At 42.2% G+C, this 25,822-nt stretch overlaps 1 protein-coding gene across 2 annotated transcripts in view; it reads left to right on the forward strand.

The window, feature by feature from the left end:
* LOC136884277 (chymotrypsin-1) overlaps positions 1-7,852 on the forward strand; it is a 54,637-nt gene extending 46,785 nt beyond the window's left edge. For both annotated transcript variants that reach the window (XM_067156346.2, XM_068229879.1), the window contains 2 exons: positions 2,850-2,984; positions 7,610-7,852. In XM_067156346.2, the coding sequence (XP_067012447.2) occupies positions 2,850-2,984; positions 7,610-7,762 (288 nt within the window). In that variant the 3' untranslated portion in view covers positions 7,763-7,852. The remainder of the gene's footprint in view (positions 1-2,849; positions 2,985-7,609) is intronic.
* The last annotated feature ends 17,970 nt before the right edge of the window (positions 7,853-25,822 follow it).

Genomic DNA, 25,822 nt, shown 5'->3' on the forward strand with positions numbered 1-25,822 from the left:
TTTCTTCTTCATGAGACTGAGATGTGTGGGTCAGACAAGAGGAGCATCTTGGACAGTTCTTCCGCAAAGTGTAATCCATCCACTTCGTCTCTGTGTGATATAGTGACCTGTCCAGCAGACGTACCTCCAAATCATGTGGTTCCGATGACGTACCCGCAATAGTTTGGAAAGAATGTGGGTGTTGCTTACACGGACTTCTCCAAAGCCTTTGATTCAGTTCAACATGATGCTCTACTCATCAAATTATCAGCATATGGATAGGAGAAAGTGATTTGGAGTGGATAAGAGTCTAACTCACTACATAGCGTAGTAAATGCTGATGGTATTATGTCAAAGCCGTACCACCCTACTTCAAGTGTCCCCCTCAGGCTCAGGCTCAGGCTCAGGCGGTCTTTTGATGGCTGCAGTTGCTACAGTCTGATTTAAACCTCCTATGTAACTGATGTAAAAAGTGACTGCTTGGTTTGAATACTTCATAATGCAACGCAATTACATATTCACCTAAGTTGGAACCACTAAATTGCTCTTACCGTTTATGCAATTTCCGAATAGTTCGTGTGATGAAATAAATGATCATGGTGTGGCACTTTCAAACTGTTACGGTCTTTCCTTCGAGAAACATTTAGGCAAGATTTCTAGTAAATGGTTTAAATTACTTGGCTTTCTGAAAAGAAACTGTGCCGAATTTGTTTGTCCTAGAACTCTAATAGCTTTGTTTTGCTCTCTAATCAGGCCATCGTTAGAATACTGTTGCGAGGTGTGGCTACCTTCTCAGCAGCAATTAATACAAAACTTGGAAAGAGTCCAAATAAGGTTCATGAAATGGATCAGCTACAAAGGTTTGGATATTTCTCTCTCTTCGTCCGATTACGAGTCTTTTTGTGAGACTATGAGCATTCGCACCACAGATGTGCCAATACCCTCTTTCTTTATAAGTGTCTGACGAATAGAGTGGATTGCTCGAAATTATTGGGGCTGATTACATTACATGTTTCTCGTCGTAATACTAGGCAAAAAGTGAGAACTGTAGCTCGGGCTAACTCATGGCTTGTGAGGACACTAATATCACTGAATGAAGTGGGTGAATCAGCGGACGTTTCTCACTCACCCCCGTCTAAAATCAGACGTGCCCTAATGACCTCATGAATGTTAGGCCCTACCTGTAAAATATGTAAATATTACTAGATGTAATTTAATAATGTCAATTATTTAAGGAGATTTAGTTTTATTTATTTATTTACTGTATTTATTTAAGGTGTTGTAGAATATGCATATATAAAGGTCTCTAGATTTAGTTTGAACTTGGTTATTAATTTAGGACCGTGCTTGATAGCTGCAGTCGCTTAAGTGCGGCCAATAACCAGTAATCGGGTTCGAGCCCCACTGTCAGCAGCCCTGAAGATGGTTTTCCGTGGTTTCCCATTTTCACACCAGGCAAATGCCGGGGTTGTACCTTAATTAAGGCCACGTCCGCTTCCTTCCAATTCCTAGGCCTTTTCATCCCATCGTCGCCATAAGATATATCTGTGTCGGTGCGACGTAAAGCAAATAACAAAAAAAAAAATTAATTTAGGAAATTAGCGTTAGGTGTATTTGTTGTATATTATGTTTTATTGAATCGTCTTTAATTGGGAAAATAACCCGTTGATGAAAAATCTATCTATCTATTATCTATCTATCTATCTGTCTATCTATCTATCCACCTATTGTGTGTAGCTGCTGGCTTAGCGGAACGTAGTTGTAGTTTGTGGATCCGTCAAGTTCCTGTTGTCGTCCCATCTCTTGGACCCTGTCGTTCTTCGTACCCCGGATAGGAAATGCTCAAGCGCTCTTTTGATGACAGATTTCATTCTGTTCTTTTACTTTGCTGCACCACTTTACCCGCTCACGCTGAACCTTCTCCACGACGGTGTCCCAACAATGAAACGTTCTTCGGATGCAGTGATTCCAGATCTCCTGATGTCATCTTAAGTGGCACTCTGATATCGAAAAACACACACTTCAGCCAGCATTACACTGGCCATGTCAATTACTTCCTCATAACACCCTACTTAATTTTCTACCATGGAGCCAAGGTATTCGATACTGCCAGGGTTTAGCAGTGGTTGGGAGTCCGGAAAAATGTCTGGCGTTGGAGTACTTGGATTTTCGAAAGAGCAATGGCGATGTTCACTCTTATAGTCGTTTGTTTTCGAGAATGTTTTTTCAACATTTTTGAACTGGCAATGTAGTCACCAATCAAAGCAATACTATCAGCTAACCGCAATGACTCAAGAAGGGCATTTGTTATTTTCCATGACGGGAAAGCCACGACAATGATTGAAGGGAGCGTACTAATAACACTGCCCTGGAGGAAACCATCATCGCCAGTAATGTACCTCACACGATAGTTAACATCATTGTGCGTATCTTGCATCGAATCCACATATGATTCTAGAACAGCGTGATCTCGTAATACATACAACATACCGGGAATCATAATTTTAGGCCGTGCTGAATAGCTCAGACGGTCTTCTGACCCCAACTTGACAGGATGAATCCTGGTCCGCACAGTGGTACTTGAAGGTGCTCAATTACGTCAGCTTCGTGTCGGTAGTCATGTTAAGGAACTCCTGTTCAGTCTGCAGAAGAACCAGCACTGTGGTACACCCCGTATTGGAAGCAGCGCCTTCCACGACCTCGTTACGCCCTCCACTCGTCGCCCATCACTGCGGTTATACCCACAGAAAGCTGATACGTGAGATTTATCGATAAATGATTACAACACCACATCCAAATTTTGAATGAGAAAGGTACATGATGTAAACTGTCAGTACGTCCAACTTGTTGTTCTATTACTTTGTTTTCAGACTACCTGGATGTCACCATATCTCAATAAACTGGAGCACGTTCCACTCAGCCAAGAACTGTGCCTAAAAGTTGGAGTCAGTCCAGATAAAGCTCTATGCCGCTATCCCACTCATGCTACAGGAACTGCATGCAGCGTAAGTAACCTTAGAGAAACTGAGCACTCTTGGAGTAGTTTCAGTGAAAACTCTTATTTTACGTTAGTTGTACTACACCTCCATTTAAATTTTATTTACACCGTTCGTCCTAACTATCTACCTTCACTGTGGTTTGCTAAATCCGACAAGTCTTGTAATATTGATATATAAGTACTCTGATATGATGTTCCAAGTTGTATCGACACAACTTAAGGTGAATGCAAGTATGAAGCTGATAGATTATAGTATAACAACTTAAGGTGCTCACCCCATTTCGTGAAAGCGTACAGTCCTTTCCTACTTCAATAAGCAGAACAGGGAATTATCAGTATAGATATACAATTTTGCCTTGTCCCTCTCATCCGACTACCCTAAAGACCTTACAGATTGAACTCTCATGATAAATATGACGTCGGCATAACTGTGTCCACTAATACCACAGTGAACACTCTAGTATCAGAACTTGGGATGGATTTCCTTTCAGAAAGAACACACATCGCTAACTACTTCCGACCTTCACTAAAACACTTACATTTACATATAAAATGTATAATACCTAACACATGTTCACAATATGCTTGTGGACAACTCACATAGATCATGAACTTTTTGTTGAGTCTTCAACATGAGGACCCTATGTGGATCCCAGGTTTGTAGTTACTGTCAGAAGCCATAATAGCTGACTACTCTTGTTTTCAAGAGCACATTCGCCACTCAGCCCATACCTGAGACATGCTTACAGAAAGCCAGAAACAAAATATATCGCCTCTTGGGAATTAAGGAAAACGTTCGTGGCCGCATGTAAACCTCCGAATACAATCGTCTCGATTTTAATTCAGGTTTTCTTAGAGGACGACCAAAATGGGGCACCTTCATTATACTAAATCTCGAGTTTTGAGATGTATACATAATTAAGAATTTGCTGCATATTAGAGTTGTGGGAGTAAAAATTGAAACATTTTCCGTTCAACGTGTTGACCACTAGTGTTTTATGCCTTCCCTTTACGCCTAAATTTGCCATCAGAAGCGATATTCTGAGAAGCTATTGGAGTGATTGTCTGAATAACATCTGTCATGTTGACGACATGATTGTGCTTGCCAGTCACTTGGACGATGTACGATAAACAGAGGACTAGATATCAGAAGTAAGCGATTACATATTATTGCAAAGAAGACAAATTTCAGCCTATCAGGAACCAGCAACTCACATCCGGGAATTTATACCTGGAAGGAGCAGAGGTTATCAGTTAAGTAGTTATATATTTCTGGGGAGTACTGTTAACACTGGCTTGGACAACACACATATAAAAGGGGCATGAATATCCTTTATACAACTGACTTCCGAACTTGACAGCCACCGCAAAATCTATATTTGTTTTAGCAATGCGTGGGGACGTTGGATGAGTCAACCTCAAGTAAACGAGAAGCCTTTGAGATGTGAGTCTAAAGCAAGTGCTGAGGTGACTGCAAATTGTAAAAAGAATTAACGGGAAACACTGGATTATGTGCAACATGTAGACTACTTCAGCTATTTCCAAGAAGAAGAAATATATCCTGATTTAACAATTACGGAAAGTGGTTTCAGTATCCATTCTCTTAAATTTCAGGCTACAGTCACGAAAGGCAAAATCGTCTAGTGAATAGTGAATAGTGAATAGTATAGAAAAGAAGTTCACCTGAATTCCGACATTCCACAAGGGCAGCAACTTTATATTCGATTTTAGGAGTGGATAAGAGAGAAGGTGTGGTGTTGTTGTGATATAAACTAGGAATCACCACTCACCACCAGCAGAATACATCCACCACTGCTCATGGGCTGTTTCGTATTCATTAATGACTACCTTAGTTTTCGGTACCGAAGTTTAAACAGCACGACAAACACCAGGCTGACTGGCAGCAGCCAAAAGTGAACAATGTAACCTATAACTGGAGCACAGAGCAACAAGTGGTAATCCTGACGTCATCTGCTTAGTCACCCTATAATATGAATCAACAACACCACTTAGGCAGTACAGTCACGTAAAAGTGAAATCACCAGTTTTCCGGCCCGATAAATCGACAAAATGCATCAGTTAAGCAGAAGTGCTCTTCGTTTGATTGTAATTGTTCTCCTCTTATGGCATAAATGTACCTGCGCGCAGAAGTCTACGACATTATCATTACTGTAATCTTCCAGCATAAGTTGTTTAAACTTATTTGACAGAGCTCGATAGCTGCAGTCGCTTAAGTGCGGCCAGTGTCCAGTATTCGGGAGATAGTCAGTTTGAACCCCACTGTCGCCAGCCCTGAAGATGGGTTTTCCGTGGTTTCCCATTTTCACACCAGGTATTTCCTGTCCCATCGTCGCCATAAGACCTGTCTGTGTCAGTGCGACGTAAAGCAACTTGCAAAAAAACTTATTTGCGTACCAAGTTGTATTTTCTACCTGGAATATAATTAAAGCTACCGTGCTTGGAAACATAAACTGTAACTGCAGCCACTATTGAAGTTCAAGTTTGAGATCTTTTCGCAAATTCAATGCATCCTACATTAAGACAATGTTGCCACCCTAGGAGATATAATCCAAATCTCGTTTTCTTCACTTGACACCGATACTCATCTCATCAACCAGCCAACTCTCTCAGCAGATACCAACACTGCTGATACGCGGTCTCATAGGAGGGACCACCGATATGGAGGTATCACCGCCTTTTCAGCAATGGCAAATGTTATGGAAAGTAGTTGGTTGCCCATTAACGTGGGAATTTCCCTTTTGTATAAGAGACAGTATATATTTCTATTCCGAAATGACTCCTACTAATGCTACTTTCGTTTCATCTTCCTTAACGGACGTAGGAATCAGCTTGGCATTGAACTCATCCTCGCCACCAATTTCACCACACTCTTATAGCAATGAGATTACAACTTGACTTCAAATTTCGATGGAAATTTTCCATGTAATTTGTCGCTAGATTTCAACACTTTCTTGTAGATTGGTACAATATGTTTACAGTTGATGGAGTTGTTATGAGCCCACGCTTGCAACACAACCTATTGTGAAAGTTGTTAACTCTCAGTCGGAACACCAAGAAATTCTGAGATAAGTTTCTGAACTGGCCCATCTGTCCGGAACGGCATTCAATGTTGCACTTCGTCAACTCCGCATCAGGATCAAGCCCCAGACCACTTTCAGGTGGCCAAGGAGTAGTTCGAAAATGTATTCCAGAAGACAAAGTTCACCTCACTGTACGGCTTTGGGTTTTATACTTCCGCTTGTTTGCTAGAAAGCCGAAGATGGCAACCCTTTGAGAACGCTCCTGCTACTCGTGACATGTGATCACCTTGTCAGCCCATTGACTGATGGGGAGGCCTGCGCTATTTGCTACATACTCACGAATCCCACTAATATTCCTAAGATAGATATTGCGTGAACATTGAATTGTGAAACGCTCGCCAGATATGGTGCTATCGAGCCAGTTCTTCCCGTTTACTCACAGTGACGATATACGTGTCTTCTCCAAGACATCTGAGGAACATCAGTTCCATCTGTTGGAACTATTCCGTCGACTCCTACGTATGGTCTTGTGACCAACCTTAACAAACCTGTCACATTCGTGAGAAACTAAATTTCTAATGCAGAACTCGACTTCTACTTGTTTACATCACTGTTTGCAGAACTTTCCCGTTGAACGTTGAACGAGATCTCCGTGTGGGGTGGGGGAGATGAGTACATTTCTGCTGTCATCTTCAGGGAACTGAGGAGCTGCATTCGACGACGCTTTCAAGAAAGTCATTGGAGCCACCGTACAGTAGTAGGTGGTAGGCAGCTGGCAAACATTTGCCTTCTCTTACAAGAAACTGCCACCAAAGCAAACCGAATGGATATCGAGATTTACCGGCGATTTACAAAGGCTCCAACATTTCAGAAACCACTTGGAGGCTCACCGGAGGGCGATTCGCACATACAAAAAGCCATTGCTATATGCTTCCTGACAAGCTCATGGCTGTACAAATCAACTACCGTATTCGAAGAGTATCTGATCGAAAGGTGCTATTTCCAATTCAATATTTTTAATTTATTTTTTAAGTATTTCGTCCACTGCATTGGCAGTGGTTAACTTACTATCGTCTGCCATGGGCAATCCAGGCCAGGCAGCTGTAAATCCTTAAAAGAAGTACCATACCAGGTCTCTTATATTATTTTTTTCTTACGTTTTACCATATATTTGGTGTGGAAATAGCGCCTTTTGAACGGACAAGTATCGTGCATTTCGCAACAGATATCCTGGACACCAGCGTGGTCGCAGGTACACTCTATCGTGTCCCCGGAATATTATACAGCTAAGTGCACGTTCCCACTTTGGGAAATTCAAAGCAGAGCGATCCTGAGGTGCCTTATATTATAAACGGAACAAATCGGAATCGGTACCACCTTGTTCTGCAATAGCTGAACCAGACGGAACATATAACCTCACCGTTGTTTACCATTACCAGAGCCTACGTTGTATGATAGTTATGTGTAAATATTTGTTACAATTAAGTTGGATTTTTATTTAAGTGTATAATTGGTAAGTAATGTCGTGTTTCAAGTATTTAATGTATCATCTTTCTTTACCTTTTTCGTAAGATTCTTTTTCTTTCCTCAGTTCGATGACGGAGGACCGATCTTCATGGACGGACTACAGGTTGGAATTGTGAGCGAAGTACCACTCTTTTCTTCTGGTTTGATACCGATCGACACACGTGTTTCGGGCTACAGAGACTGGATTGATGAGAACATACGCTCACATACGTCTTAGAGACATGGTCAGAATACCATGATTATTCCTGAACTGTTAATATCATAGAAGTGCTGTAATATGTCTTAGTTTAAAATTATAATACGAGCATCTCTCAGTCTCGTTTTTACTGTTGTAACTAGCACCTTCTCCTAGTCCCTACACGGCCATGTCCTGCAGTAGGACTGCAATTTCTGATTTAGATATTACAACTGGTTGTTATCCTTCACTGTCACTGGCGTACCTCGGTATTGGGAGAGGGGATGGTCTTCACTCTTGTCTACGCAGTGCAACTCTTTGTAGCACTCACGGAATCAATGTGTCTCTGACAAAACTCATTAAATTTCTCGGAATCTTGAGTACCAGATCCTTATACACTGAAAATGCCGGTGAATTGTTTGATTTCTCGGTTGTTTAGGAAAATTCCTGGCTCTTCCTCTGATCTTTATTTCCGTTCAACTAAATGGAATAGTTTTAGCGTTGTTGCTTCTCCCAATGCAGATAATAACCATGAATTACTTGAGATATGTTCCTACTAAGGACTGGCAATGCCATACGTTATTCTGACCTTCCACTTTTTCCTACCTCATTCTTTACACGAACGTAATTATTTACTCTCACCATAGTCCATGTTAATACGAAAACAGCATTTTCTGTTGGTCTATGAGGGGACTGTGGAAGAGTAGCCATTTGAATCAGGTACAGTTATTAAGAGTGGTGGTTTGTAGCAGATGTTGAAGGAAGAGAGAACTCTTATCAGGAAATTAATATCATTCTCCTGGAATTGGGAGAGATACTTGAAGAGTTGACATGGGAAATTTTGTAAGTGTCAAATTAGTCAAAATTCCAATTTTTCATGGAGAACACTCTATGTTCCACTGCCAATAGCTTGGAAAGAGACCTAAGTGCCGAGTATCTGCGTATCTGCTTGTAGTTCTCATTGATGCCATTAGATGGCATCGGATGCAACTCCAGGGTTCTTGGCATTTCGTGCTCCGTTTGGTGAAGGTAACGCTAATTGACCGCTGCTTGTTGAGTTGTTTTTACTGTTTCTGGAGGAGCTTTGTTACATTTACCGTGGAATAGTGCGGGGTAAAGATGTCAAGTAACATCACGAAAGCAAGGGAGATATATAAACGTTCCAAAAAGGTAAGTTTTAAGCCAGTTCTTCCTGAAGTGTTCAAACCAGAGCGAACATAACCTACTCAGTGTTTACATTACGACAACCCCTCCATTATTATTGCTGATTTCACTTAGTTCATTCTATACGCTAATGCCGCTATGGAGGCCAGTCATTGAGCAGGAGTGACTGTATGAGGATTTCTGACGTTTGTCAAAGGAAGCCCAAGGCACGTGGCCTGTTTAATGAGCGAACACTGCACGAAGGCGAAGCTCCAGCGGACAGCAGTTCGCTAGAGAAGAGAGCCACTATTCCAGGCAGAAGTCAGCAAAGCAATACCTTAATCGGCTTTATCATGCACTCAAAGAGAAATTTCCTGGTACAGATATTGATGGTCGATTTTACCGTAGAGTTTTCAAAAGGGAATTTTGCAACCTCCATTTCAGACGGCTGAGAACAGATACCTGCGGCACCTGACCTGTGAAATAAACGCCAGTAGTGGCCCGCCCAGATTCTCGGCGATCGCTACAAAATAAGTTCACCTCAGGAAATCGGAGAAAGCTGTAAGACTTCTTCATAATTCCTTGGTATCTAGTCAATATGCTTCAAGCACTGTAGCGACTGTGGCTATTGATATGCAACAAGTTATGTTCACGCTCACTTTCACACACAATAACATGCTCTGCTGTTGAATTACTTGTGTATTCACGTGGTAAATTCTGTTTTCATGTGTATGTGGCACGAAGGAGGCAACGCTGCTGCGTCATGTCTCTTAAAGGTTTTGTCCACTCAGTTTACACCTAAACGCCAGCTGGAAACATGGAGCGACAATTGCGCTGGACAGAAGAAGAACAGGATTGTCCTGCTCGTTCTAATGTGTCTGGTGGTTAGAGGATACTACGACTCCATTGAATTGAAATTTACTGGTCTCAGGACATTTTTATACGCCTTGTTATCGAGACTTTGGCGTTATTAAGAAACGAAAACGTGTTTGCAAGGCCATGGTACCTGAAGAAATCGAGACTGTTGCGAGAACCGCACGACATCAAAATCCATTTCGGGTGGTGACAATGAAAAAATCTGATTTCTTTGATTTCTCCCTTGGATCTGATATGTTTATAAACACATCATTGCGGATCACTAACAAATCATGGATTAAAATTTCAGCGACAGATTTGACACAAATTAAAACAAAGAAAACTTCAGTGAAATAGGAAAATGGGAGAATCATATTCTTTTGAAGAAGGGAAAATACACAGAATTCATTAATATGGAGGCCTTCAACAATGACACACAGGTAATGCCCATCAGTGATGGCAAAAAAAAGGATTTATTGGTGGTGCTGGATTACCTGGATCCTAACTATCGTGAGTTTTAAAGGAAGTAAGTAGGTCTGTTCTTCCTAACTTCGTATTGTTGTGTATAACAATGTTTCAAACAATGTATTGATAACATTACTGGTGACACTAGTTCAGAACACAAAACAACATTGATTGTACATGAAAAACACACAAATAAAGCATTTTGAGATTACAACTACGTGTTTTCTTTCTCCTGAAAAATATACTTCTTCGCACTTACATTCTTTTCCATATCAACTCTTCAATTCGCCTGACAGCCTACCCTAATAGGGATCAGTTCATATGAGCAACATTACTTTTATCTGATGTTTGGATGTAAGTGTACTTTGAGTTGAAAGACTAAAATTGTCAACCAGCTGGTGAATTTTCTCTTTCGGATTTTATTGTGTCAAATTGTGTCTAACTAAACATTTTGATTGCTGTAGATGGGACGTGATCTACGGTATCCTGTCGTCATTATACGGTCAATATAATACATAACAAACATGTGTCGGCTTCAGTGTACGTGGAAGTCTTATCTTATCTTTATTTTGTTCGTCGTCGAAGAGTCCTATCTATATCTGTGTGTTACCATGTTCTTAAACAGTTCGGTACCGTAATATTAATGTTTCTGTAACATTTCTACATTATCGGTTGACGATCTTCAGACCAGAAGGTGCAGTATTTACTGCTACAGTGCAGGCGAAGGGGCAGACGAGCTTTACAGAGCTGTCAGTGACTGACCGGGTAACTGCAGCTTTCAGTGCAAGAAATGAAGGAAATGGGTAAGTAATCGGTGAAGACAGACTAAGGGAAAAGAGAAGCTTCCCTTGCACGTATTAGCAGTTGCCTCAAGCATATAAGAGGGTAGTGGTAGCAGCTTCATAACAAATTTGAAATTTGAATTTACAAGATTTATTTCGAACCAGCATATGTACCCGTTCTTTGCACGGAAATTGGTAATCGATTTCACAAATCCTTAATGAATTTATTTGAAGTCACATGCCTGTAGAACGGAATATTAAACTAGGAAAACACATGGCAGAAACGTGTAGTACGATAAAGCTAAACAAAGTGGAGACAGACCGATACAGTTCCTGGTTCTCCTTATTTCTCGGTTACATATTGTTTATCTGAAACCTGGAGTGGCGCTGTGACTGAACAATCACGAAACTAATCTTGACGATAACATCTGTTATGTCGAAAAGAGTAAAATGGCTCTTTAGATAAACTACATATTTATCCTAACTTGAACTGACATGACAGCCTGTGAAACAGTCCATTAATGATAACTCCCTTGTTTTCCTCCTATTTAATTTTATTTAATTGTTAGGAATTGATTTCCCTTAAGGCTGGTAGTTCTCCATTAAAGTTAGTCATGTATATTTTGTGGGGGAGTAAAATCACTATTTCGACTTCTAATAAACCCCCAAAGCAATCCAGAATTTGGAAATATTATTGACCCTACCCAAGGACAGATATAAAGTTTAGGAGAAATATATACAGCAGTTCCCAGTTATAAGAACTCAACAAACGGATGAACAGACGAATCGACAAGAAAGCTAAAATAAAAGTCCTCTCGAAGTTAAGCTCAAAAACTGTTCGCTAATGATATCTCCCTTATTAATCCTCGTATTGAAATGATGCACATGAGAAAAAAGTTTTATAAATTGATTTCAGTTAAGGCAGGATGGTTTACATTAAGTTTGGTTGTCTATATTTCGAGGGAGTGCAAAATCACGGATTCGGCTGCGTATAAACCCCAGTTAATTCAGAGATTTAGAAACAATATTGGCCCTGAAACCTACCCAAGGACAGTTGGATTCTAAATATGAAGTTTGGTAGAAATATATCCAGTAGCTTCCAAGTTAGAAGAACTCAGACAAACAAACAGACAAACAGATACCAAAGCTAAAAGAATGCAGATGGTCATTATTACACCTGAAGCGGAAAACTGAATGAATATTTCGCCAAAATAGTCAATCTACAGACCCGTGGTTGTTACAGTTTTTACACTGGTGTCCTAAAGTTAAGCTTAACCATTAAACGAGGCCATACCGCCTGATAGGAATGTCAGACGGATTGCTGAACAAACGGCAGGTGACTCACATACCATATGTCACACAACATGTCCTTAAAAGTGTGTCAGTAAGATTCTGATAGCTAAGGTACACCATTGACAACAACTATCATAACTTGGCAATGTCTTCCACAACAGAATATGCTGTGAATAGGCAGCCACGTGGTATGCTCTCTATCAGATTGCCCAAGAGCTCTTGTGGCAGTCGAACCCATTCCTCCAAAAGGGCAATGCGAAGGTCTTGGAGGGTTATTGGTGGAGACTGACGGGATGCAATTCACCTCCCCAATGCAATCCAGGCATGTTCTATAGCATTCAGATCCGCAGACATTGCTGGCCAGCCAATGCGATGAATGTCTTCCCCAGCCAGAAATTCATCCACCAGAGCAGCGCGGTGCGGTCGGGCATTATCGTCCATTAAGAGGAATTGTGGACCAACCGCACGTCTGAAGAGTAGAACATGTGGTCTCAGTACCTCATCCCTGTATCTCCGAATGTTAACAGTGTTCCTCGGACCACCCATGAAGGTGTGCAGGTCCGTACGGCAATTCAAAATGATGCCGCTCCACACCATGACACCACCACCACCATACTGGCCCCGTTCCACGATGTTCCTGTGGTTGTATCGGCTACCCGGTTCTCTCGGAATTGATGTGCGACGGGAATCGTTCTGCAAACTGAAGCGGGAATCATCTGTAAACAGCACACGCCATTCATTCATGGTAAAGTTTCGATGTTGTCTGCACCACAGTAAACGGGCCCGTCTCTGTGCTAGAGTGAGCGGGAAGCACACCGCTGTTCTGAGCCCCCGGTACACACATTGCCGGGGATTGTCTGGCAGGTGCACTCCTATTTCGACGGGCGGTTAAGGCCAGATATAGGTCCTGCTGTTGGGTGGTTACCCTTGGTCGACCTGGTGTTGGCCTACGACTTATATCTTCTGTGTATCGAACTCGTCTCCGAAGCCTGGAAATGACACTTTGTGGCACATTCAAGGTTACGGCGACTTCGGTCTGTGTCTGGCCTGATTACAGGCGGCCGAGTATTCTACCCTGCAAAACGGGGTCCAAATGGCGTCGTTGTGATATTACGTTGTCACGTTCACCACCAAGCTACACCCCACACACGATAACAGGGCAAACACGACTGAGGGAATATGGGACGGAGGCACTGGCTGTGTTTACCTTGGGGTTACGCCGCTAGTCAAAGCAGGGAACACTCCTTTCCTACACAGAGCGAACACGTAAGGTTGGTAGGTGCATATGTTGGCCTGCTTACTCGTAACTTATGCTTAACTTTGGACACTAGTGTATACAGTATAACGTTAGGCCTGCCCTTGAAGTACCGGATCACTTAGCGTGAATAACATTATTTATAGCCTGGATTGTAGTGCCTCAATCACCGACTTAAAATATCCATTTCCATTCAATTCTAGTAGTATAAGTCAGGGATTCTGCAGCCTCCACCTCCACCGGCCGTCTGCAGAGGCCTCCTCCACCTGCTCCTCCACACGCTCTCGGGAAAGGCCTCCTCCACATGCTGGCTAAGAGCGCGACCCTAACCGCACATCCGCCATCTTAGAGGGGCTGAACCTAACTTTTTATGCGTAAGAGAAATAGCCTAACCTCATGGAAGGGCCTAATCTCAGTTTTACGACCGGATGCCCTTCCTGACGCCTAAGAGAGTGAGCCTAACCTCATATCCGCTATCTTAGAGGCACTTAACCTACCTTATAACGCACAAGACAGCAAGCCTAACATCGTGGAAGGGTATAACCTCAGTTTTACGGCCGGATGCCCATCCTGACGCCAATTACAAAAGATGGCAGCTATACATGGCTCCTTATGAGGCGCCTTAAGTGTGCTTGCGCAAGATGGCGGTCGCAAGATGGCTGCTATACATTGGCTCTTATGAGACTCCATAGGGACGCCTGCGCAAGATGGTGGCTACAAGATGGCGACTATACATGGCTCCTTATGAGACTCCTTAAGAGTGCTTGCGCAAGATGGCGGTCGCAAGATGGCTGCTATACATTGGCTTTTATGAGAATCCCTAGGGATGCTTGCGCAAGATGGTGGACACAAGATGGCGGTTATACTAGGCTCCTTATGAGACACCTTAAGGGTGCTTGCGCAAGATGACTGCTGCTCTTATCAAGAAATCTAGCTTAGAGGCTAACGAGCCGTACTAAAAACAACGGTTCGATTCATTAAATTTAGGGCTTAAATGCAAAATGTAAAATATCTCGGAAACGGTGTGTCGTAGAGCAAAACGGACAAAATGTTTCTGCATAATACCTAGGTTCGCAGTATCAGGAACATGATAGCATAAGATAAAAGTAGTCTAATGATGAGATTAACGGTCGGTTCCCAATTAGGCCCTTTGGCATTTGGTCTTAGCTTGTTATGTCGTGTTTTGAAGCAAGTTTTCGTAACTTGATTAGGTCTTTTATGGTAGAGAGTATAGCGTGCCGTGCTAGAAACAACGGTTCGATTCATGAAATTTTGGCCTTTAATGCAAAATGTTAAATATCTGGAAAACGGTGCGTCGTAGAGCAAAACGGACAAAATTCTTCTGCCTAATATCCAGGTTCGCAGTATCAGGAACATGATAGCATAAGAAAAAAGTAGTCTAATGATGAGATCAACGATTCGGTTCCTTCTTAGGCCCTTTGGCATTGGCGGCTATCTGATTCAACAAGGTGGCGGCTATACATAGCTTTTTATGAGACGGTTTAAGGGAGCTTGTACAAGATGGCTGCTGCTCGTATGAGACTCTCTCGGGATGCTTGCGCAAGATGGCGGCTATACATAGCTTGTTATGAGACTGCTTAAGGGCGCTTGCACGAGATGACTGCCATACAGAGGCACTTATGAGACGTCCTAGGGATGTTTGCGCAAGATGGCAGCGACAAGATGGCGGCTATACACAGGTCCTTATGAGACGGCCTAGGGGTGCTCGCACAAGATGGCAGCGGCTCCTATGAAGAAAGCTAGCTTAGAGGCCACTGCGCAAGCTAGCGGCTGCTGTTATGCATGCAGTTTGAAATTCCACGTGCTCTTGTTTGTAAACAAAGCTACGTTCTTTTTGACAGCGGGCATCTTTAATCAACAAAGCATCGTGCTGGCATATTTAGCTACTAGGCCTACATTTGCAATTGTGTTGGCGGCAATGTCTACATGTTTTTTGACAGCCGCCATCTTTAATTAACAGAGCACCGTGCTGCTATCTTTAGCTACAACCATAGGTACGTGGTAGCGGGTAATTTAAAAAATTCCACATGCTTTTTTGACAGCGGCCATCTTCAATCAACACAGCATTATGCTGCCATCTTTAGCTACTACCTTTGAAATATTCTGGCAGGCAATTTGAAAAAATCCACGTGGTTTTGTCAGCTGTCAATCGCCATCTTTAAAGAACAACTTACTTTGCTGCTATCTTTACGACACTAAACCTCATCGTGGTGGAGGACAATTTAAAAAATTCCACATGCTTTTTGATAGCTCTCATCTGTAATCAACGGAGCATCGTGCTGCTATCTTTACAGCACTAAACCTTAACCTTTGAAATGTGGTGGCGGGTAATTTGAAAATTCTACGTGCTTTTTGACAGCTGTCAGGGGCCATCTTTAAACAATAGCGGCTATACATAGGCCCCCGTCTACCGCTCCTTTGTCAAGGCATAGCTCTATCGAACATGCATCGCGAAGGCAAGAGTGTGCAGCGATAACATCATTATGCATGTTTAGACTTGCAGATGACAAAAGAAGTGATTGAAACATAACAAGACTAGAACAAGCACTGTACTCGATACAACATGCGTTCAGAACATTGTTTGATGTGTTCAGGTCACTAAATAAGTGATTAAGACTAGAATCGAACACTGTACCCGACACAACTTGTGCCTAGAACATGTCAGGGATACCTTTGTTCTAAGGAGATCAGTTTACCGCACATCCTTTGTAGGTCTAAAAGGCTAATCTGCTAATAGGCATAAGGGCTAATGGGCAAAAGGGCTAAAGGCCGAAAGGGCTAAAGGGCTAAAGGGCTAGTGGGCCAAAGACCTAAAGGGCTAGGGTGCCTCTCCTCTCTTTATCCTGGCTTGAAACCGGCTCTACATCCAGGGGCGGAGTTAACACCTTAAGGAATTGAGAATGTCGGAAAATAGTCTATACGAATATAGCTACTCGATCGACTATATACTACAGAAGGATGCCATAGGTGAGGGTAAGCGCTGGGATTGAAGGAAGGTGCTTAAGCTGTTGTACTGTCGAGAGAGAGCTATTACTTAATAATACCTACACGACGTAATTCTTGCTCTATTTCAAAAATATCTGCTTTGTACCCTGTGTTACCAGCATCATGATAGGCTCTTAGCAGTTGCAAACGTTTAACGAGTACTTAGGTGTCTTTACAGTATCTTATGTCTACATAGAGTAACATAGGCTTGTTGTGAACTTTGAGCCTATAAGCAGACAGTTGATGTGTAGGGACTTGTTTTGATGTAATACGTACTTCAGCAGTAGCGGGTCTAGGTACAAACTTAACTTGTTTCGATAGCAATGAAGTGTTGAAATTTTCTTCCTCTTCATCTTGCAGCTCTTCTTGAGATGTTTGCACTGCGACAGAACGTGTAGTAGGCTTAGAAAATGAAGCAAAATCATTAAGCTCTAATAAAGCAAAGCAAAGCAAAGTCATCTCCGTACAGGCCATGAAGGCCCTTGGAGGGGTGGAAGGTAAAGGCTTCCACTATCCGTAACCTCGGCACTTGATGGGGTAGAGTGGTTAGCTCTACGCCCGGCCGCCTTTGCCCCCAGGAATTACCCTGGTACTCATTTTTGGTGTAGGCTGAGTGAACCTCAGGGCCATATGCACCTCCGGAAGTGGAAATCTCATTTCTTAAATTTTACGACTTCCTGACGGGGATTCGAACCCACGTCCTTCCAGGCGCATTAAGCTCTAATGGCAATGTATAATTGAGATATTCTTTTACTTCTTCTTCTGCTTTCCCTCCACTACCCTTTTGATCAACATCATTATCCTCACTATCATAACCATGATCTCGCCTCTCTTTATCTTGAAGTTTGTGTTTAGTAACAGAACTTGTAGCAGGCCTAGACAACAAGGGAAAATTAAAAATCCGTCGCAGAGGTGCACTTTTTAAAAATAAATCAGTGTTCGCTTGACTACGGTTGAGCTCTTTGTATTTTCTTCTCGACGAAGCTACATTACACGCGGCTTCATGACGTTGAGCGTTGTATGCGTTCTTAAACTCTCTTCTACAATGTTTGCATTGAAAAATTGCCCTACATGATATCTCATGACGTCTCTTGTGATAGCTTCGGGAAAATGCTTTTCCACACTCTTGGAAATATACCTAGAAATAGGTGTTTCTATGACGGACTTTTATCCTCTGCAAACAGATTCTTCTTTAAATCTATTAGACACTTGTTACTCGCTACTTCGATGATGCGAACAGCTTAGCGATGAACAGTAAACTAACACAAAAGCTTATAACCAAGGTAGCAACAGTGAGGTTTAACCCCGTCAAGATGGCAGCATTGAGGTTAGCGATATTGTGTTGTTGGATTTTATATTTCGCACTACGACATGCATAAGGTGGCAGCCTTGAGGTTTAGCACCGTGAAGATGGTGGCAGTGAAGTTAGCGATGCTCTATTATCCTTATTAGTGAGGTTAGGGTCCGTCAAGATGACAGCTGTCAAAAAAGGCACGCGGCTTTGTTTCCAAACAAGTGCACGTGGTCGTTACATCACGGTCACGTGGTATGCTGCGTCAGCACGTGAAGATTAAAATCCACGCCTACGTGGTTAAAACTATGCTATGTTTAAAAGGTTTTTATACATAGCTCTTCTTTATGCTCTAAGTTCGTGCACATAGGTCATGTTAAGATAGCAGCACACACAAGCGATTGTCTCTCGCTCTAGTGGAAGAAGCTTGGTACGATGGTTGATGCATGCATCATTGATAGGTGATGTGCACACGCTTTTAAACCTAACTCCATAACTCCTAGCTCCATAACTTGGAGCCATGTAAAGCCGCCATCTTGTGTAATTGGCGTCAGGAAGGTCATCCGACCGTAAACCTAGGTCAGACCCTTCCACGAAGTTAGCCTTGGTGTCTTGTTCGTTAAACGTTAGGTTAAGCCCCTCTAAGATAGCGGATGTGAGGTTAGGCTCACTCTCTTAGGCGTCAGGAAGGGCATCCGGGCGTAAAACTGAGATTCGGTCCTTCAATGGGATATGGCTAGCTCTCTTACGTATAAAAAGTTAGTTTAAGCCCCTCCAAGATTGCGGATGTGAGGGTAGGGTCGCGCTCTTAGCCAGCGTGTGGATGAGGCCTCTCCCGAGAGCGTGTGGTGGAGGAGGTGGAGGAGGCCTCTGCGGAGGGCCAGTGGGGGTGGAGGCTCCAAAATCCCTGACTCATACTACTAATTCTCTTTACTCCCTCTTGTCTTATTCTTGAAGAGATCATTCCTTTACGATTCTTTTAATTTTTAAACGCCATATTTACAATTTTCCTTGTCGATATGCGGTTTTTTCACCTTTAAACAATCATGCCGAAAACCAATGCCAGTGGACATGATTGAACCATAATTCCATGTTAGCGATGCTCGGCATTGATATGAACTAAGCAACAGAAGTCTAAATTCATGAATCGTATTATGATAGTCAGAACGATAAAACTGTATAAATCACAAAAAAATATTCGGGTATTATTTTCCCCCTTTGTCATGTAGTACAGTACTGTTCGACAGGTCCAATACCCATCTCCTCCCCAGAGAAAGTAGAGTAAGTCGTATGCGTACCAAGTTTGCTTGAGAGGTATACACGCATATATCCATAATCTTGGTCAGATTGGACATTACGACTGGGGCTGAACTACGACTTAAACGGCATCCAGATTGTCACAGTTCCTCTCGGGAGCCTTGAAAACTATGGATGCGACATTAACATCTGGGTGCTAGCGGTGTCTTTCCTCCACAGTCGTTACTTTTTTTTTTTCAGATTGTAACTCGTGTGTGTACCAAGTGTGGCTGAGAGCTCTGCTGGAATATGCATACAGTACTTCCATCCGTAATTTCGCTCATTTTGGACATATTCTTTTCCACCCCTTCTCACCGGCGTGCCAATGGGGGCTGGTCTTGGACTTAAATTATATCTGGAGTGTGACTACTAACCTCAGTGACCCCCAAAACTATGGATTCTACATTAATATAGGTCGTTTTCTGTTATTTTTATAGTTCGCCTCTTTCCATTCCCGCCCAAAGAAGTCCTATCAGTGTCTTACACAAAAGTATATTTTTTCCATATAGTAAGTCATATGTGTACAAATTTTGATTGGCAGCTATGCCCAAACTTACATGCATAATCTCGCCGTTGTAGATCCTGGAGCTGACGTTACCATGGTTACGGCAGGTCATTTCTTTATCAGATTCCTAGAGCAGGGGTACTCTGGTGCCAATATCTCCCTAACGGTTCGCTTCAGGGCCTTTAAACATGGTTTTCTAGCCAATAGGGATTACCGAGTTTTGTTCTTTGCGTCAAAGGGCTTAAAATGAGCTATGTCTCGTCCTTGAATGCCAAATTGAATATTTCGCCTATATTAACATAATATGTTAATAGCCAAGGGGCCTAAAACTAGGGAATGGAGAGGGATGTTAAAAATTCTTGTAGATAGGGTTGCCCGCAGGGTTCTAAGAGTTAAGTATACAAAGTTTGGTTCAAATTGGTGAAACGGTATGAATTTGTATAAGGTACAGACAGACACACATTCTGACATATATAGATGAACGGGTTCTGAGAGGATCAAGAACCACTTTCTGTAAGGACAGAAAGAGTACTAGGCGTAGGATAAAGAAAGTGGTGTATAATGGCAGGACAAAGAATTGAAACAGAATACCGAGGAAAATATTCAAACAATGAGTAGTATGCAAGTCAAGGATAAGGAAGGGCATGGGTAAATGGCCTCCAAAGAATCCTGGTCCAGGTCCTTTCCTAGTAGACGGCCTACAGGCGAACCTACCTGATAGGATTTCTAATGTTGAAGTCATCACTAACACCCAGCTATAAAGGTTCAAATGCTCGACACAGCTGGGAATCGAATTTGGGACCCATTCGATCGAAGGCGAGAATGGTAGCCATTTAGCCGTGTAGCTTCTAACGCATACGATCCTGATTCGTCTGGTGACCTTGAGTAGTATAATTGGAGAGTTCGCCGCCACCTCCATCTCCGGCTCCCAGGGGCCCGCTCCACCTCCTCCTCCCGAGGGGCCTTCCCAGGGGCCTACTCCACCTCCTCCTCCCGGGAGGACTTCCCAGGGGCCCGCTCCTCCTCCCGCAGGAAATTTGAACTGGTAAACAAACCAACGTGCTTTTGACAGCTATCATCGACAACAACGCATCGCTAACCTCAGTACTGCCATCTTGACGAACCTAAACCTTAGTGCAACCAACTTAACCTAACTAGCGCGAGATTTGAATCGGTAAACAAATTCACGGGCTTTTTTCACAACCACGTACTTTTTGACAGCTATCATCGACAACAACGCATCGCTAACTTCAGCGCCACCATCCTGACGGGCCTAAACCTTAGTGGTGCCAACGTAACCTCACTAACGCGAGATTTGAATCGGTAAACAAATCCACGTGCAGCTGTCATCCGCCATCCTTAATCAAGAGAGCACCTTGCTGCCCTGTTTAGCTACATATGTTTGAAATGTGGTGGCGGATAATTTGGAAAAAGGTTTTTGATACCAGCCATCTTTAATCAAGAGAGCACAGTGCTGCACTCTTTAGTTGAAATGTGGTGGCGGCAATTTGAAAACTCTACGTACTCTTGTTTGGAAACAAAGCCACGTGCTTATTTGAGAGCTACTATCCGCCATCATTAATCAAGAGAGCACCGTGCTGCACTCTTTAGTTGCATACCTTTGAAATGGGGTGGCGGCAATTTGAAAAATTCTACTCGCTCTTGTTTGGAAACAAACTCACGTGTTTTCTGACAGCTGTTATCCGCCATCTTTAATCAAGAGTACCGTGCTGCCCTCTTTGGCTACAAACATTTAACATGTGGCGGCGGACAATCTGAAAAATTCTTTCTGGCGGCAGCCATCTTTAATCTACAGAGCACCGTGCTGCTATCTTCATCGTAGCAGTAGACAATTTCTACGTCACAGCTGTCATCCGCCATCTTGCAAGGCAAACCTCAGTGCCGCACTCTTTAGTTGAAATATGGTGGTGGATATTTAAAAAAATTCTACAGCTACCATCTCTCGACACTAATTGCACAAGATGGTGGCTATACATGACTCCTTAAGGGTCCTTACGCAAGATGGCTGCTATACATAGGTTCTTATGAGACTCCCATGGTATGCTTGCGCAGATGGCAGCTATACATAGCTCCTTATGAGACGGCTTAAGGGTGCTTGCACAAGATGGCTTGAGACACCCTAAGGATGCTTGCGCAAGATGGCGGCTATACACGACTCCTTATGAGACGCCTTAAGGGCGCTTGTACAAGATGGCCGCTGGTCTTAGAGGTTAACGTGCCGCGCTAGTTCGATTCATTACATATGGGGCATAACTGCAAAATGTTAAATATCTCGAAAACGGTGCATCGTAGACCAAAAAGGACAAATCTTTTCTGCCTGATACCTCGGTTCGCAGTATCAGGAACATGATAGCATAAGGAAAAAGAATTCTAATGATGGGATCAACGGTTCGGTTCCTACTTCGGCCCTTTGGCATTTGCTCTGTTTTAGCTTGTACTGAAGCAGATTTTGTAATATGATCAGGTCTAGCTATGGTAGAGAGTATAACGTGCCGTGCCAGTTCGATTAATTAAATTTGGGGCTTAAATGCAAAATGATAAATATCTCGAAAACGGTGCATCGTAGAGCAAAACGGACAAAAGATTTCTGCCTACTACCCCGGTTCGCAGTATCAGGAACATGATAGCATAATAAAAACATAGTCTAATGATGGGATCAACGGTTCGGTTCCTACTTAGGCCCTTTGGCATTTGCTCTGTTTTAGCTTGAACTGAAGCAGGTTTTTGAACATGATCAGGTCTAGCTATGGTAGAGAGTATAACGTACCGTGCTGGTTCGATTAATTAAATTTGGCGCTTAAATGCAAAATGTTATATATCTCGAAAACGGTGCAACGTAGAGCAAAACGGACAAACGATTTCTGCCAAATACCGAGGTTCGTAGTATTAGAAACATGATAGCATAAGAAAAAATTAGTTTAATGATGAGATCAACGGTTCGGTTCCTACTTAGACCCTTTGACATTGACGGCTATCTAACTCTACAAGATGGCGACTATACATACCTTCTTATGAGACATCTTAAGGGTGCTTGCCCAAGATGGCTTGAGACGCCCTAGGGATGCTTGCGCAAGATGACGGACACAAAATGGCGACCACAGCTCCTTGTTGCTTGCACAAGATAACGGCTACTCTTAGGAAGAAAGCCAGCTTAGAGGCTACTGCGCAAGATGGCGGCTGCTGTTATGCGTACGGTGGGGAGCATTTTGAAATTCCTCGTGCCCTTGTTTTTAAAATTCCACGTGCTATTTTTACAGCCCTCATCTTTAATCAACAGAGCATCGTGCAGGTACCTTTACAGCACTAAAACTCATACCTTTGAAATGTGGTGGTGGGTAATTTGAAAAATTCTACGTGCTTTTTCCTTGACAGCAGCTATCCTTAAACAATAGCGACTATACATAAGCTGTTAAGGCCTCCTCTTATGTCGAGGCATAGCTCTATCGAACAAGTTTAAACCTGCATCACGAAGACGAGAGTGTGCGGCGATAACATTATCATGCATGTTTAGACTTGCAAATCACAAAAGAAGTGATTGAAACATAGCAAAACTAGAATCGAACACTGCACTCGATGTCGTTAACTTCACCACGTGATCGAAACATTGATTGAAATGTTCAGAACACTAAATAAGTGATCAAGACTAAAATAGAACACTATACTCGATACAACATGTGCTTAGAACATGTCAGGGGATACCTTTGTTCTAAGAAGATTAGCTTACCGCACATTACTTGTAGGGCTAATGAGCAAAAGGGCTAAAGCGCTAATGGACAAAAGGGCTAAAGGGCTAATGGGCTAAAGGGCTAAAGGGGTAATGGGCTAGGGTGCCTCTCCTCTCTTTATCCGGGCTTCAGACCGACTCTACAACTAGAGGCGGAGTTAACACCGTAAGGAAGGGAGAATGTTGAAAAATAATCTATACGACTATAGCTACACGATCAACTATATACTACAGAAGGATGACTTAGGTGAGGGTAAGCGCTAGGATTGTAGGAAGGCGTTTAAGCTGTTGTACTGTCGAGAGAGAGCTATTACTTAATAGTACATACACGACGTATTTCATGCTTTATTTCAAAAATATCTGCTTTGTACTGTATGTAAACAGCATCATGATAAGCTCTTAGCAGTTGTAAACGTTTTACAAGTACGTTGGGGTCTTTACAGTATCTTATATCTACATAGGATAACAGAGGCTTGTTGTGAACTTTGAGTCTATATGCAGACAGTTGATGTGTAGGGACTTGTTTTGATGTAATACGTGCTTCGGCAGTAGCGTTTCTACGTACAAACTTAACTTGTTTCGATAGCAATGAAGCGTTGAAATTTTCTTCTTATTTATCGTGCATCGCTTCTTGAGATGTTTGCACTGCGACATAACGTGTAGTAGGCTTAGGAAATGAAGTTAAATCATCAAGCTGTAATGGAAATGAAACATTAAGATTTCCTTCTTCTTCTACTTTCCCCTTACAACTGTTTTCATCAACATCATTATCCTTATTATCATAATCATGATTTTGCCTCTCTTTATCTTGAATTTTGTGCTTAGTAACAGAACTTGTAGCAGACCTAGACAACAAGGTAGAATTAAAAATATCTCGCAGAGGTGTACTTTTTAAAAATAAATCAGTGTTCGCTTGAATACGGTTGAGCTCTTTGTATTTTGTTCTCGATGAAGCTACATTACACGCGGCTTCATGACGTTGAGCGTTGTATGCGTTCTTGAACTCTCTTCTACAATGTTTGCATTGAAAAATTGTTCTACATGATATCTCATGACGTCTCTTGTGATAGCTTCGGGAAAATGCTTTTCCTCACTCTATGCAAATATACCTAGAAATAGGTTTTTCCATGACGGACTTTTATCTTCTGCTAACAGATTCTTCTTGAAATATACTTGACACTTGTCACTCTCTAGTTCGATGATGCGAACAGCTTAGCGATTAACAGTAAACTAACACAAAATCATATAACCAAGGTAGCAACAGTAAAGTTTAAGCCCGTCAAGATAGCAGCAGTGAGGTTAGCGATGTTCTGTTGTTGGATTTTAAATTCCGCGCTACGACATCCATAAGGTGGCAGCCTTGAGGTTTAGCGCCTTAAAGATGGCAACAGTGAGGTTAGCGATGTTGTGTTGCTGAATTTTAAATTCCGCACTACGACATGCATAAGGTGATAGCCTTGATGTTTAGCACTGTAAAGATAGCAACAGTGACGTTAGCTACGCTCTATTATCGCTCTAAGTGAGGTTAGGGTCCGTCACGATGACAGCTGTCAAAAAAGCACGTGGCTTTGTTTACCAGCAAGTGCACGTGGTCGTGAGGTCACGGACACGTGATCAATTCTAAGCTGTATGTCATTAAGAGCAACATTAGGATTGGCTATGCTTAAAAATCTTGGGAACAGAGCAGCTGTAAGAATAGCTATGTTTCAAAGCGTGTACACATTACTTATTTATTTTGCATACATCGACTCTCGTACTAAACTTCTAGCTTAACCTATACGCATGAACTTATTATACGAAGATTAGCCATGTTTTAAAGCGTGTACACATCACATATCGATTTTGCATGCATCAACTATCGTAATAAACTTCTCTCGCTAGATGGTATTGCTATCTTAGCATAACCTATACGCATAAATTTAAAGTACAAACAATAGCCATCTTTCAAAGCGTGTACACACATCACCTATCGATTTTGCATGCATCGACTATCGTACTAAACTTCCTCCGCTAGATTGTACTGCTGTCTTAGCATAACCTATACGTACGAACTTAAAGCACAAAGAATAACGATGTTTAACAGCATGTACACATCACCTATTGATTTTCCATGCATCGACTATTTTTTTCCGCTAGAGTGTACAAAGATCGGAAATGTGTGCTACTAACCTATGCGCATAAATTTAAAGCACAAAGAATAGCATGTACACATCACCTATGGATTATTCATGCATCGACTCTCGTACTAAACTTCTTCCGCTAGAGTGTACTGCTATCTTAGCGCAACCTATACGCATAAACTTAAAGTACAAAGAATAGCTTTAGCGTGTACACATCATCTATCGATTTTGCATGCATCGAATATCATACTAAACTTCTACCCCTATCTTAGCATAACCTATACGTATAAACTTAAAACATAAAGAGTAGTCATGTTTAAAAACGTGTACACATTACCTATCGATT

The sequence above is a fragment of the Anabrus simplex genome, chromosome 12, assembly GCF_040414725.1.
Source record: "Anabrus simplex isolate iqAnaSimp1 chromosome 12, ASM4041472v1, whole genome shotgun sequence".
Lineage (NCBI taxonomy): Eukaryota > Metazoa > Arthropoda > Insecta > Orthoptera > Tettigoniidae > Anabrus > Anabrus simplex.